Source organism: Sander vitreus, chromosome 11 (genome assembly GCF_031162955.1).
Source record: "Sander vitreus isolate 19-12246 chromosome 11, sanVit1, whole genome shotgun sequence".
NCBI classification, from domain to species: Eukaryota; Metazoa; Chordata; class Actinopteri; order Perciformes; family Percidae; genus Sander; species Sander vitreus.
In genome coordinates this window covers 2,063,915-2,078,454 of record NC_135865.1, presented here as the reverse complement: position 1 = coordinate 2,078,454, position 14,540 = coordinate 2,063,915, and the positions used below count along the sequence as shown (strand labels likewise).

General features: G+C 41.0%; 1 protein-coding gene across 1 annotated transcript in view; it reads right to left on the bottom strand.

The window, feature by feature from the left end:
* Window positions 1–402: 402 nt before the first annotated feature.
* crfb2 (cytokine receptor family member b2) overlaps window positions 403–14,540 on the bottom strand; it is a 36,267-nt gene continuing 22,129 nt past the window's right edge. Inside the window, exons 11-15 of the mRNA XM_078262860.1 lie at window positions 12,166–12,344; window positions 10,551–10,696; window positions 2,888–3,050; window positions 1,907–2,043; window positions 403–1,103 (exon numbers count right to left, since the gene is read on the bottom strand). Coding sequence (XP_078118986.1) covers window positions 1,026–1,103; window positions 1,907–2,043; window positions 2,888–3,050; window positions 10,551–10,696; window positions 12,166–12,344 — 703 coding nt within the window. The 3' untranslated portion in view covers window positions 403–1,025. The remainder of the gene's footprint in view (window positions 1,104–1,906; window positions 2,044–2,887; window positions 3,051–10,550; window positions 10,697–12,165; window positions 12,345–14,540) is intronic.

The window sequence follows — 14,540 nt, the reverse complement described above, 5'->3', positions numbered from 1 at the left end:
ATGAAATATGTGTGCGTGTTTGGCTTGGAAAATGTAAGCTTTATCTGGCAACAGTACTTGTAGTACTAATCCTACAATTTCCCATGAATACTACAGGCCCTATCTTGCACCCGGCACAGCATGGCGCAAAGCCCGACGCAAGTGTCTTTGCTATTTTAAGACCGTCCAGCGCCCACGTCGTTTAAATAGCAAATGTACCTGCACTCATCTGTGCTGGTCTTACAGGGAGGTGTGTTCAGGTGCATTCTGGTCGTGCTGGTCTTACAGGGAGGTGTGTTCAGATGGATTCTGGACGTACTGCTATCTTGAGGCAGCGGGAAGTGATCATTGACCATTAAAAACCTTGTCTAAAGTCAATAGCGCAGCATTTCTTTAGCATTAAAGTTAAAGAAGTCGTAAAACTCTTCTACAGATACCATGTTTTATTCACCAGATGGTTATGATTATATTGCACTCAAGAAAAATACGTATAAGAACAGTAACAAAGAAAAGAGTCACAGAAAAAGGACAACAGGAAAAATCACAGCATTTAAGTAAAATTACAATAATAAAACAAGTGCATGCAGTAATAATACTCAAACTAACGCATGAACTATGCTGAAGTTGTATGCCTATTGCTATGACTTGGTTGTTCAGGTTCTAATGCATCAGTCTACTTTAAATTCATACTCATTTGATCTAGTTCTTCAATGGATTCTAAAAGTTCTATTAGGAAATGAAGTCACAGCAGCAGAAGGAAACAACTTCATCCATCTCAAATTATTTTAGAAAGTCAGAAGAAGAATCAGAGGACATTAGAAATATTGGCATAGAGACAGGATAACAATTTACAAAAACATCTCACTCTGATAGTAAACCATAAATTTTACCCCTCAACTTCTACCTTTTCTCAAAACCAGACAACCAAACCAACTCCACCTAAACAAGCTCCGCTGGTCTCCAGCTTACATGCTGTCCCTCCGCAACACTTTAAACAGCTTGAAGCATTTGATTTCAGAGCCACGCGGCAGTCTTCCTGTCCTTCCTCAGAGCTGCTCCTCAGTGGATGAACAGTCAGAGACGGGAGCACTTCCACCAGTCTGGCACTGGAGGAGGATGTATGACTGGAGAGAAGAGAGAAAGAGTCAGAGACAGACACACCTACATGGTGCTGACAATACTCCACCTAAAGTCTCACCAGGGTTGTTTGTGTTGTTGAATCATCAATTCATCAATTAACGCATTATTGTGACAGCCCTAGTTATTTAATATTTTTGTCATTGTCATGTCATGTCATTATTTTCTGATGAAAAGACCAAACTTTCTGTCTGCGGCTCTGTTTGAGACCAAAGTCATCTGGTTCTTATTGAAGACATACATCTTTCAAAACCGACTCACAATTATAGAGTTTTGTCTTAAAGAAAGATTCACGTATTTCCTTAAAGAGCTGGCCCCATATAGTTTTTAACTAACCTAACTCAAACAGGGGGAACGGTGCATTTGCTGGGGACTATTTTCAGCTGTGGATTAATACACAGTTTTATCTAGAGAGTATTAATACTGGCAGGATGGCGTATGTGGGATTGGAGACACTTCACATTCCGCTGCCTCAAGATAGCAATAAGCCCAGACTGCACCTGAACACACCTTCCTGTAAGAGCAGCACTTCCATGGGCGCACAGATGGGGGCAGGTGCATTTGATATTAAAAGGACGTGGGCGCTGGATGGGAATTGACAAATGCGTCGACCTTAAACTAGCAAAGAGACTTTGCGCCGGGTGCAAGATAGGGCCCATAGTGGGTTCACACTGAGAAGTTTGGCCAAATGCAGTAGCTACTGCTATTCTCTCTGTGTGCACACATAGTATTTTGAGTGCAAAATGTAAGGCGAGGATGAACAATTGATTCTTCAAGTCCCAGCACACACAGTTGGATCTGTTACCAGGGTTCTGGGGAGGCGCTGTTTTAGTAATTCAAAGCTCTGCTGACCGCCGTAGATGACCAGTCCAGTGATGAGGAAGCCCAGGGCACAGAAAGCCACCAGCAGGCTGAAGACCACATACACTGGGGAACAGGAGGACAGCAACATGCATCACATTCACAGACTGGCACACTTCTCATTATATCAGAAATCCAGTTACTTGTGGAAAGGCTGGACATTCAATTAGCCTTCAATTTCCCAGAAAATAACCTGTAGTCTATTGCATATCCTCAACGTTCCACTTCCAGGATTGTTCTGCCGGATTTCACTGATTTTGGCCGGATAATCTGTCCCCTTCCTCTTTCTTTGTGTTGTAATTCTAAACTCTGGTGGATTTGTGAGGACTATGGTTAACTGCTCCTCAGATCTCTGCAGGGTAAATCCAGACAGCTAGCTAGACTATCTGTCCAATCTGAGTTTTCTGTTGCACGACTAAAACTACTTTTGAACGTACACATGTTCCACCAAAACAAGTCCCTTCCCGAGGCTATTTAGCAGAGGCGACGTTGGGCGCTTAGCTCCGCCCATGACAATTGTGATTGGTTTAAAGAAACGGCCCTCCTCCGCAGTGCCGCGGAGGAGGAAAGTCTGGCAAAGCGAGACTAGTAACCTGAGACCCGGCAAGCTTCAGTGTTAAACTGTACAATATCAACATCTCTGAGAGGAACTGTTAAAATTCAAATGAAGTTCCTCTTTCAGCCTTTAAACACAGGAGAGGAACACTAGCCTATTCAAACACATTCAGTTCCCAGTTTTAATCAATCTGACCTTCATATACATATCTTCTTTTTGTGGCTTATTATGATCATCCCCAAAATAAACTGATTAAATTTGCACAAAAGAAGAAAGAAAATGCACATGCTTGGATTACCATTGTCTGTCTGATTTATTGACGGCTGCTGAGCCTGACATTAAAAGAAGACGTACGTGAGCTCCTGGACGGAGGAGGGCTGGTGAAGGCACAGTGAGGCTGGCTGGAGACAGGGTTGGTGTTGGAAAACAATATCACAGAGACGCTCACACAGTACTCCACCCCCGGCTGCAGGTACGTGATCACGTTCTCTTCGTTGTAAGGCACACTCAGTGTGAACTGCAACACAACACACACACGATATGTATTTGCATTTGCGATATGTAGCAGCCTTTCACGATGTGTTTAATGCGGCAGTTGATTTTTTTCACCAAAGAGCGCTTGCGTTGAATTCGTTTACAACAAAGATGGCTGCCGCTGGAGAATTGAGATGTGTAGATTCTGCCATCGCGTCTGTTATAGAAGATAATGACAGCGCATTCATTTTAAAAGAGGAACAGAGAACCGCGATCACGTATGTATACACATTGCCACACCCGTCCGCACGACACGGAAGCTGCCGCCTCTGCCTTTGCTCTGTTGAAGCCTGCCTTTGCTACAATAGCAGCTAACTAATCTGTGTTTATACGCCCAAACCGCATATCACATGGCCATTCATGTATACTGGGCATGTGCGTGTCGGTGTGTTGTGAATAATGTTACAATCCACATTCCATTCTGTGAGAACTCTGAAGAAAGTCTTTCTCATCCGTTTTATTTGTATCCTAAATTGCAACACTGTTTTCTGTGTGAACAAACCTCGGGACAATCCTTCCGCCCATCCTGACTCTTTTGTATCTTACTACACACTACTAAATGAATGTAGCAGTTGTTAGAGAATATGTATATCCTTGTGTGTCCCATTAAACCTTGAGAACAATGCAATGTCGAAAAGTAAGATATCTTTTTCTTTGTTTGGACCAATGACGAGGTAGAACAGAAAGTAACAGGTGCTAAATAGCATAATTTTATTGTAAGTCGCTTTGGATAAAAGCGTCAGCTAAATGACATGTAATGTAATGCATAAAACGGGAATATTTAAAGGTGCTCTAAGCGATGTCATGCGTTTTTTAGGCTACAACATTTTTTGTCACATACAGCAAACATCTCATCACTATCTGCTAGCTGCCTGTCCCCTGAACACACTGTAAAAAAACATCTCCTCACTATCTGCTAGCTGCCTGTCCCCTGAACACACTGTAAAAAACATCTCCTCACTATCTGCTAGCTGCCTGTCCCCTGAACACACTGTAAAAAACATCTCCTCACTATCTGCTAGCTGCCTGTCCCCTGAACACACTGTAAAAAAATATCTCCTCACTATCTGCTAGCTGCCTGTCCCCTGAACACACTGTAAAAAAACATCTCCTCACTATCTGCTAGCTGCCTGTCCCCTGAACACACTGTAAAAAACATCTCCTCACTATCTGCTAGCTGCCTGTCCCCTGAACACACTGTAAAAAAACATCTCCTCACTATCTGCTAGTTGCCTGTCCCCTGAACACACTATAAAAAACATCTCCTCACTATCTGCTAGCTGCCTGTCCCCTGAACACACTGTAAAAAACATCTCCTCACTATCTGCTAGCTGCCTGTCCCCTGAACACACTGTAAAAAAAATCTCCTCACTATCTGCTAGCTGCCTGTCACCTGAACACACTGTAAAAAACATCTCCTCACTATCTGCTAGCTGCCTGTCCCCTGAACACACTGTAAAAAAACATATCCTCACTATCTGCTAGCTGCCTGTCCCCTGAACACACTGTAAAAAATATCTCCTCACTATCTGCTAGCTGCCTGTCCCCTGAACACACTGTAAAAAACATCTCACTATCTGCTAGCTGCCTGTCCCCTGAACACACTATAAAAAACATCTCCTCACTATCTGCTAGCTGCCTGTCCCCTGAACACACTGTAAAAAACATCTCCTCACTATCTGCTAGCTGCCTGTCCCCTGAACACACTGTAAAAAATGCGTCTCTGTAGACAGCCCAGGCTCCACAAACGCCAACAAAAACAAACTGTGCCAACCTGTACCATCAAACATAACAAACAAACAGAGTTCCAGCCAATAACCGACAAGAAGGATTTGGGGGTGGGGGTTGGGGGGTTAGTGCGTGGAGGTGAGGGGGGGGGGACGGGATGAGGAGGAGGGAGGAGCGAGCTAGCCTCCATTTTGTTTGACAATACTTAGAATGTCAACAAGAAGTAACATCACCCAACATCGCTTAGAGCACCTTTAAGTAAAGTTCCTCAAAATGTATTAAAGTTCTCAAAATGAATGATAGTAAATGTAAGTACAGTAAATGTACCTAGTTACTTTCCAAAACTTTAATTAGCAAAGAAATTTCAATAAAGTTTGTTTTCATTTTTCAATTTATAACATTTTTTAAGCCTAGGACCCCTTGACTGAAGAGAGATGTAGCAGGGACACCCTACTACATACAGTACAGTATATTGTATAAAATTGAAAAAAGTTGCATATTAAACTAGGCCTACAATAACATGGAGGGCTTAAAGCCTTTATACCTTTTTGCATAGAATACTCAGCTATTAAAATAATAATTGTGGGCATGATTTTATAAATCATCTTATAATGTTACACATGCATGTAGCACATTGAATCCTTAGGATGAACTGTATCTGTGGATGGCTACCTTAGAGACTACCTAATCTATAGGCCAGTAAGCCTATCATCAGTGGGGATTTATATTTTCTGATATTATGTTGGAATTATATTAAGACATTTTCATTTTTGAAAATAACTTTCTAAAATTGACAATAATTTGGTGGCCTCACTGTAATGACGCCCTAGGGGTCCCGGGCCCGCTGTTGAAGGTCTCTGATTTATATAAAGAAACAAACAGAGTAGTAAATACATATTCCAGTTGTTATTGTGAAAATCTGCAGCCACATTTTGTTGTATTTTATTCTTCAGTTTATTGGGTTTTTTCATGTTATTTCTGTCAGCCACTTTTGGGGGCAGATTTGTTCTGTACGTTGGAAAAGTTCTGTATTTGTTTCTTTAGGGGACACTCTTTTCTTTCTTTTTTTTCAGCTGTCCCTGTTCGTCGTAACTATCTGGTTACGTAATTCCCAAGAAATTGTTGCAGTTCATGTAGCAGAGGTGACACTTCCTGTGCCAAAGTACACATTTTGCCAAGAAAAAAAGCTGCCACACACCCAGGTGTTGAGACAGGAAACGCAAAGCAGCAAGACACAGGCTCACTGACGTGTAAAAAGTGGTAGTGTGTCTGGTATTCTATCTCCCCTGATTTGAGATTCTTTCAGTAATACGCTCGCTTGTTAAAGAAAGTAAAAAGCTCCTGAATGCCACACTTCACTGCTTTATAGTCCAGATTTCGTTTTCACGTTTTTTGAAGCTTTAGGGGAACAGGAAGTTTATTCAGACAGTTTGTGTCTCAAAACCCACACACTGAAAAACATCAGCCATCTGAGGGAGCCTGACGCCTCTCTAAGACGTAGATACAAGTTTCCCTCAATATTCTGATCGGCCTTTCATGAGTCTGTTAGGGAGATAAAGAAGAGCTGCGTTGTGGCTTTGCTGTTGTGATTTCTTGGTATTTCACACTGCCTGTGAGTTTCATATCATGTGAGATATGAACCTTTCTGAGAAATCAAAACAGAAAAGCCACAAGGAAGCTCTTCTTTCTCTCTCTAACAGACTTGTGACAGAATTATAAAAAGGCTGATCACAATATTGAACATGAGGTGAGCTATGTTGGGATGATAAACATCTTAAGCTCATACACACGACCTATATCTTAAATACATACAGTGTCTTCAGTAAATACACAGTGGCTGAGGAGGTATTGCGGAGCAGTTGTCCACCAATCAGAAGGTCGGTGGTTCGATCCCTGGCCCCTGCAGTCTACATATCGAAGTGTCTTTGGCATGATACTGAACTCCGGATTGTTTTCGATGGTGTGTAAACGTGGGCGATTTTAGCCCTTTGTTAGGGGTGCAGAAGCAACCCTAAACTTGATCCTGGCACCCTTTAAAAAGATTATTGCTTAAAAAAAAAAAAAATCTATCATGAGCTAAGGAGTTCTGCTCTAGGAATATCACAGCATCGTGAAACTAAACCCAGAATCTAGACGCATAGATCATTCAGAAAAAGAATTCGAGCAATTTTCAGAAAATAGTGCTGGTCAGCCATTAGCCAAAATCGCATACACCGCTAATTTTTAAAAGTTATTGATAATGCATATTGGAAATGTCTGCTTATACACAGATACACATATCCCATTACATTTGTAATACCACCTCACCTTTGTAGTAATGGCCCCGTGGCTCAGCATTAAAGGAAGTTTTCTCAGAATTGTTGGTGTCTTTCTAGTTACATAATTCAATGATGATGGTCCAAAATGATGTTAAAATGCACAGTTAGCACAGTAGAATAATGTTAAGAGTGTGCCCAGCAGGGCCCCTCCTAGAATCAGCCCTGGTGTGCATGTTTATCTGATGAGCAGGTTGTATGGCAGCCCTGGCCACCAGTGAATGAATGTGTGTGTGAATGCTGACCGGTGCTTTAGTGTATAGCGTTTTGAGTGGTCGCTACCACTAGAGAAGCGCTATATAATTGTAGTCCATTTACCTTTACATTAAAATTGAAGTGATTCTGTGCAAAGATTGTTGATATTTAAACTCAACTCCCAAACAAATACAACCCCCGCTTCATAAGCTCCGCCCCCCAGATTCACGGACAGATAACTACTGGCCGGTAGAGCTGTCAGGCTTCCTCTATAATACCATTCGAATTTAAATTTTTTTTATATTCAAATAATATTAAAATATTTCATTCTCAAAGTTATAATATGTTCCACACTACTCAGGCTTATGCATTGTCAATGCCACTATCAGCATGTGGTTGTTGTTACATGTTCTGTCCACTAGAGGGACTTCCAACATCAGCCTGGCATTGGAGGGGATCTACGTCACGGCGCATTGCATTTCTGGCACGCCACTTTCTGTTTACATTATTTTTTCACCACGAGCACACAGCGACAAACACAAATCAACAGAGAACTCTGTAATGAAACATTATCTAACAAGTGTAGTGAAGCAGCTCTGTTGTAAAGGCTAACGGTGCTCGGTTAGCACAATGACATCATGTTAGAAAGCACAGTCAAAACCATTTGTCATAAACTAAGTAACAAAAGTATTAGCCACAATGCTAACGGCATTGATAACTAAGCCAAACGGTGCTGTCACTACTATTTAAAAGCCTGTTTCTTGCAGATTGTCACGTTACTGAGAATACAGCTGTTAGAAGGTAATATACGAAGTAGAAGCTAACTCTGACAGCTGTAGGGCAGCTAACATTAACTTTAGCTGTCTCCATGAAGCTCCCAGCTAAGCTAACGTTACTATAACTCGCGACGCAGTTAGGAAGGCAGAACGAGCTAACTAATGATAACATAAGCATTTTGGCTCGGTGGATGTCGATTTTAAAGTCATGTTAAAACTATTTCCCGTCCTTCTTCCGATTTCCAGTTGCAGCCTGTCACTCCCACCTGTGCTAACGTTACGTAACGCTAGCTCACAATGACTTGTGTTTCTCACTCCTGTAACATATTGTCAATCAGACGTGACATGAGAAGAGGGTGATTAGCTAACGTTAGCCAACCTATTTATAAAAAAAAAAAAAGGCATTTGAATAGTAATTTCAGCATTCAAATAGTATTGATTTGAATTATATTCGACTTTCGTTCCAATAGCCCTACTGGCAGGTTGGCACATTCAGAATGCTGCCCCCCCTCCTACCATCAACTGTCGCTGCCTGTTGCTGATTGGTTTGTTTTCCATTTACACAGCCAGGGCTTTGTATTAACACCGGGTATTTTTTTTTAACGCACACAAAACAGAAAGCTAGGGGACCATGAGGAGATATTCACTGATTTTGACAAAAAGTGTATTGGGTTAACATTGCCTACTATAGCTTTAACAGCAGGAGGCCCACTTGAAAGTAAAGTTGGTCTGATGTGTTTTTGGAAAAAATAAGAAAGCTATTGACAAAAATGGACAAACTCTGTTGTCCATTTTGCATGAACTTAAACAACATTTCCCAACTTCAGCTCCTTATTTTCTTGTCTGAAGTCAAATTGCGCAAGATCAGGTATCAACACTCAATGGCGCCGTATAGGGGGGGAAAGTTAGGACAATTCCAAGGGCCCGTGACAGACAGGGGGCCCAAAAAATAGGTAAAAACTAATGTTAAATTTATTAAATCATCATCATTCAGTATATATATTTCAAATAGAATAATAAAATTAATTATCTCTTTGTTTTTACTTGTTTTTGGCAGTACAAGTTAAATATCCCCATTGACCAAAGAGTAAACCTCCATATTGACCGACCACCCCCCTGTATCTGCATGAAATGGTTTGGTCCTGCTGTAGCACTCAGTGACGGTGTTTAGTTGCAGTCAGTAGATGCGCCAGAACTACAATGACCACAATGTTACCAAATAACGTTAAATCAAAATCTGGTTTTCAAAAAAGGAAAGAGAGAAAAGAGAGAGAGGAAAGACAAAGGAAAGGGTGTCAAACTGTAACCCAGTTTTTCACCAACTCTGTGAGTGGTATTAACCTGTTGGCCTAATGTCCATAGTGAAATAAGCTAGCTAGCTACAGACTAGTGTAAGCCTACATTTAATCACCATTTAATCAGTGCAGGGAAACGTTTAGCAAGATATTCATATTAAATCATTGTCCCTGCCTCTTTTAGCAGACTTAACAACAGATGAGTCAGCAGCACCCCAGTCTCCCCCTAACTGAGCCCCTCCCTGTCCCAGTGAAGAAGGTGAACAACACTGTGGTCAATGACACGCCAGTTAGCATCATAGCAGGGAGTCTGTGGGGATGTCTCTGTCTCTCTTGTTCTTTTTACCATTACAAAAAAGAAAATGAAATATTTATTAATGGCAGAAATTCAAACACATTAATAACAATTATTTTCTCACATAATGATCATTATGAAATAAAATTAAAAAAAAAACAACAACCTACTGTCTGTACTAGATGCTGGACAGTTAGAAACAGTGAGTAGCTTACCTGAGCCTGCATGTAAAATACAGACAATATTAAAATAATCCAGTTTGATACGTTCATTTAGATTGAATTATGGAATGACATCTACTAATTAGAGTTATGTAAAGCTTTTGATGGGACAGTTAGGTCCTAGAGATGTGGTGACAACAGCTCCGCAGAGGGGGCCCAATTTGATTTTTTGTCATGGGACCCAAAATTCCTGGCGGCGCCCCTGTCAACACTGGATCATAATACTATTTACACTTCTGTTTTTTGTGGATTGACCAACAAACACAGCTTTAAGGGCAGTGTTGTTTCATAATCCCTGCTGCACAACACTGACAGAAGCCCCACAGGAGGAGCTGGTAAACAGCAGGTGGATGTGCTGGTGTTTCCTGCTGCAAAGCTCCTACTGAACTGTATAGCAGTGGTGGAATGTAACTAAGTACATTTTCTCAAGTATTGTACTTAAGTACAAATTTGGGGTACTTATGCTTTACCAGTAGCCATGACAGTGAGCCTGCATGAACAATAGCAGGACCCTGAAATCTTTACACCTCCGCTTTTCCTGCTGTAGCTCCTACACCATTGGTTATTTTATACAAGTATTTGTATAAAATAACCAATTTGTACATTGTTTATTAACATCATTCTTTTTGATGGATGCAGCTTTGAGCCTGACACATACCTGCACACCATCCCTGGTCCTTTGCACATGGAGGACGAGTCCTCTGTAGAAGTCTTTCAGGTGCCCCCATGTTGTTGGGACTCTGATGTGCAGGAGCAGACAGTTCCCACAGCCGGACACAGACACCTCCGGAGGTCCCAGCACAGCTACAGACACAAAGCAACTACCTTTCAGTCTACTGGGAGGAGATCCTAATAATCATTTTAAAAAATTGAAGTAAAGATGTCCGCCATTCAGATGTTGGACGGAACTTGCACATTCACTCCTTTTACAACATGTTGAAAAAAGAAAACTCATGTGCACTAAGTACACTGCCTATTCCATGTTTCTATGGACCAATTATACTGTACGTTTGCCATTGAAGTTTGCTACCATTTACCTTGCTCTCAGAACCACTGTGGCTTTTGGGTTTGGTTGAAGAAATGTGTGTAACTTTGAAATATAATAAGTGACTGTGAATTGAAGTTGTTTTTTTTATATCTTTAGTTTTTTGCTCTGCTGAAGGACAGTTCGTTAGTTGCTTGTGAAAAGGAGAAAACATATCAATATGAAGTTTGAATGATAACAGACAATAAATGTGACAAATGAAAGAAATCAGTGGATTCTGAGTCTTGTTTAAGCGCGTCGACCAAGGATCGAATAGGTTGTCTGAAAGGTGCTCCTTTATAAGTGTGTGTCTCACTGACAGAGTATATACTGTAAGTGTGTGTCTCAATCAGTACGTTACATGCACATAATATTCCGGTTTTTGCCCTAATTCCGAAAAAGACGATATTCCGACTAAACTGTTTACACGCCTAATGAAAGTGAGCATTCCACTAATATTCCTGTTTACATGCAGCCATGCAAAACAGGATTTTTTCTGTTTACCAGCGGTGGTGGACTTGTTGGAGCGTGTGAACGCAGCATCCCTCTTTCATTCCTTCAACCAGCTTCTTGAAAAGGTTGTTGTAGCGATGTGTGAGCATACCCAAAAACCTGCTGATATCCAAGTCTTTGATCATGTTTAAAAGTAGTCGTGTTTCTCCTTCTTATCAGGTCTCCAGCCCTGCAAACTGTTGGCTGGTTGGTTTGTGTACAGTAACCATAGCAACACACAGAGCTGACCGTAAGCCTGTGGTGAAAACCCAAATTGAGACGCATATTCCAAATGCGCTGTCTACATGTCCAAAGAATGCCTCTAAAACCAGAATAATATTAAAATGCTATATTGGGAAAAAGGCCTTATTCGGAATATCCAACCAGAATATGCTGTTTACATGACCTGTAAGGGTAGTTTATTGTGTAACCTCTATGTTGAAGGTTAAGAGGAAGTTACAGTAAACATAGAGCTTTTATTGTGACGGGGAAAACGGAAGTAGATAAAATAAAGACGGTTGAGTGTGTTGTGGTTGAATAAAGTGAGACGTGCAGTGCCGTCTTGGTTCCAGCATTGGAAGCCCGTGTCTTTATTTTACAGCCAAACGTGAGTCTAGACAGTATTAGAAACCCTCGGTTACACCTGTAACAAATTAGTACTGTCTGACAGAGTAAATACTGTAAGTGTGTGTCTCACTGACAGAGTATATAAGTGTGTGTCTCACTGTCTGACAGAGTATATAAGTGTGTGTCTCACTGTCTGACAGAGGCTGGAACTGGCCAGACACAGTCCACGGGGACGTCTGGGTGGCTGTGAAGGCCTGGATGCGGGCTCGGTAGTGAACAAACGGGTCCTTGAACGCTCCCGTTAGGTTACACGGCTGTCCGGCCGTCAGTTGCGAACAAGCAGCCACTGGTCTCCATACGTTCCTTCTCCTGGGGGAAAGAAAATACAGAGGGACTGAGAATAAAAGATAACCCAAGACCACCAGGAAGAATAATGCGTCAGCCTAAACAATGTCTTTCACCCTGGCAGGTGAAGGCCAATGTGGAGAGGGAGGAAAACGTTCTTGTCAACATGTTGATGGACATAATACTACAGAGAAAATCCACAGCTGATTAGAAAGGCTGGGCTGTGTGCATCATCCTGACACCAGGAACTCACTTGTTATGATATTGGTCACAGTTACGCAAAAAGGAAAGTGCTTACTCACAGGCTTTAAGAGAAACAAAAATGAAACATATGAGTTATATATATATATATATATATATATCTCAACAGGTGTTAGATCGACTGCCATGCAGTGGTGGAATGTAACTAAGTACATTTACTCAAGTACTGTACTTACAGTAAGTCCAAATGTTGAGGTACTTGTACTTTACGTGAGTCTTTTCTTTTCATGTCACTTTCTACTTCTACGCCGCTACATTTCAGAGAGAAATATTGGACTTTGTACTCCACTACATTCATCTGTTCCAGCTTTAGTTACTAGTTACTTTACAAGTTAAGGTTCCTGCACACAGAACACACGTAGTTTATAAAAACTGATGTTTTATTATAAATGGAACTAGCCAACAATATAACGGCCTACAAGTCCAGCTGAAATGATTAGACTGTTTGGATCCTTTACACTTTCTAAAGATATTTCTGCATGGAGTACTTTTACTTATAATTTCTAAATTTTCCTGGTGATATTTACACACTTTTACTTAAGTTACATTTTCAATGCAGGGCTTTTACTTGTAACAGAGTACTTTTACTTTAGTAAAGGATCTGAATACTTACCATATACTGCCAAGAAATTTGGGACATTCATGCTCCCCTCAGGATAAAGTGTGATAACTTTGGCGAACCCTTGACAATAATTTCAAGTAGAAAGTACCGCTCAGTACATGTCTCGGTCTCAATTCTTTAAAAAAAAAAAACTAATTTAAGGAATCCCTAAATGTGTTTTGTTTATGTAAAAAAAGAAAAGAAAAAGTCAGCTTATATATCGTACAGAATGTTGTTCTCAGTTAAATATGGATATGTATATCAGCCTCACAAATCCAGTTTGGATCTGGCTCTATCCCTTCTTCCAACCTGATCTGTGAAGAGTGAAAGGATACTGCTGCTGCCATTTGAAGTCTAAACAACATGAACCATCCAGGAAATGCAGACAAAAATCACAGAAAAAAACGTTCTGTGCCCTCTTTAAGAGCTGCAGATTGTTTGTGAATTTGGCTTTTGGTCAACTCAATGCTAGTCTGGATCAACGGAAGTACATTTCTAGGATAAAGCCCGACATCTGGCGCTCAGGTTTGGCCCCTTCTGCTCTCTATGATTCGCCGTTCTCAAACTCCCTTCGCTTCGGGAAACAACAACCAACTAACAACTAGCGAGCTACACACTAAAAATGACAAGTTTTTAAGAAAATGTGGACGATGCGACAAAGCAGGCCTGCTCGGTTCTTTCAGGGAATGATTGTAAAGATTTACAAAGAATATGTTTACGGCATTTCCTCTCTAACTGGGACGTTTTAGGACTGATTGGTGGGATTGCTGTGAAGTACACACGGAGAGACACTGGTAAGAGCCAATGAGGTTTAACCATGTATCAGCTCATTTAAATAGCTCACGTTACTGTATTGTGTCAACAGTTAACTTCACTTAATATTGGATGTGGAGTTTTCTTTTGCGGGGTGAATATGTTCCACCAAGACAAGTTCCTTCCTGAGACTATTTAGCAGAGCCACCGTCGCTGCGTCCGGAGCTTAACGCCAGATAATGATAATGATTCATAAATAATGGTCCTTAGTCTGCCTCGCTGTGCTTATCTAAGGCTGGGTTGAAATAATCTATTCTCCAATTCAAATCTTTGTTGAGTGATCTGATATCGATTAATAAAATCCAGAAATCAATCTTTAAATATCTGCCTTATAACCATGGAAAAGTACTTGAAACTAACTTTTTGGGCGTCAATTCTTAATGTAAATGTATTATAAAATATATTTGAGGGTTGTGTCTTGATTGTACAATTTGCAGCAGAAGTTCTCTGAGAATCTCTTTTTATATCCAAGCTAGTCTATATCCACGAAGTTCTACTTCCAGGATCGCTCCGTTGCCGCCGGAACTTCCGCCTCTTTTCGGCCC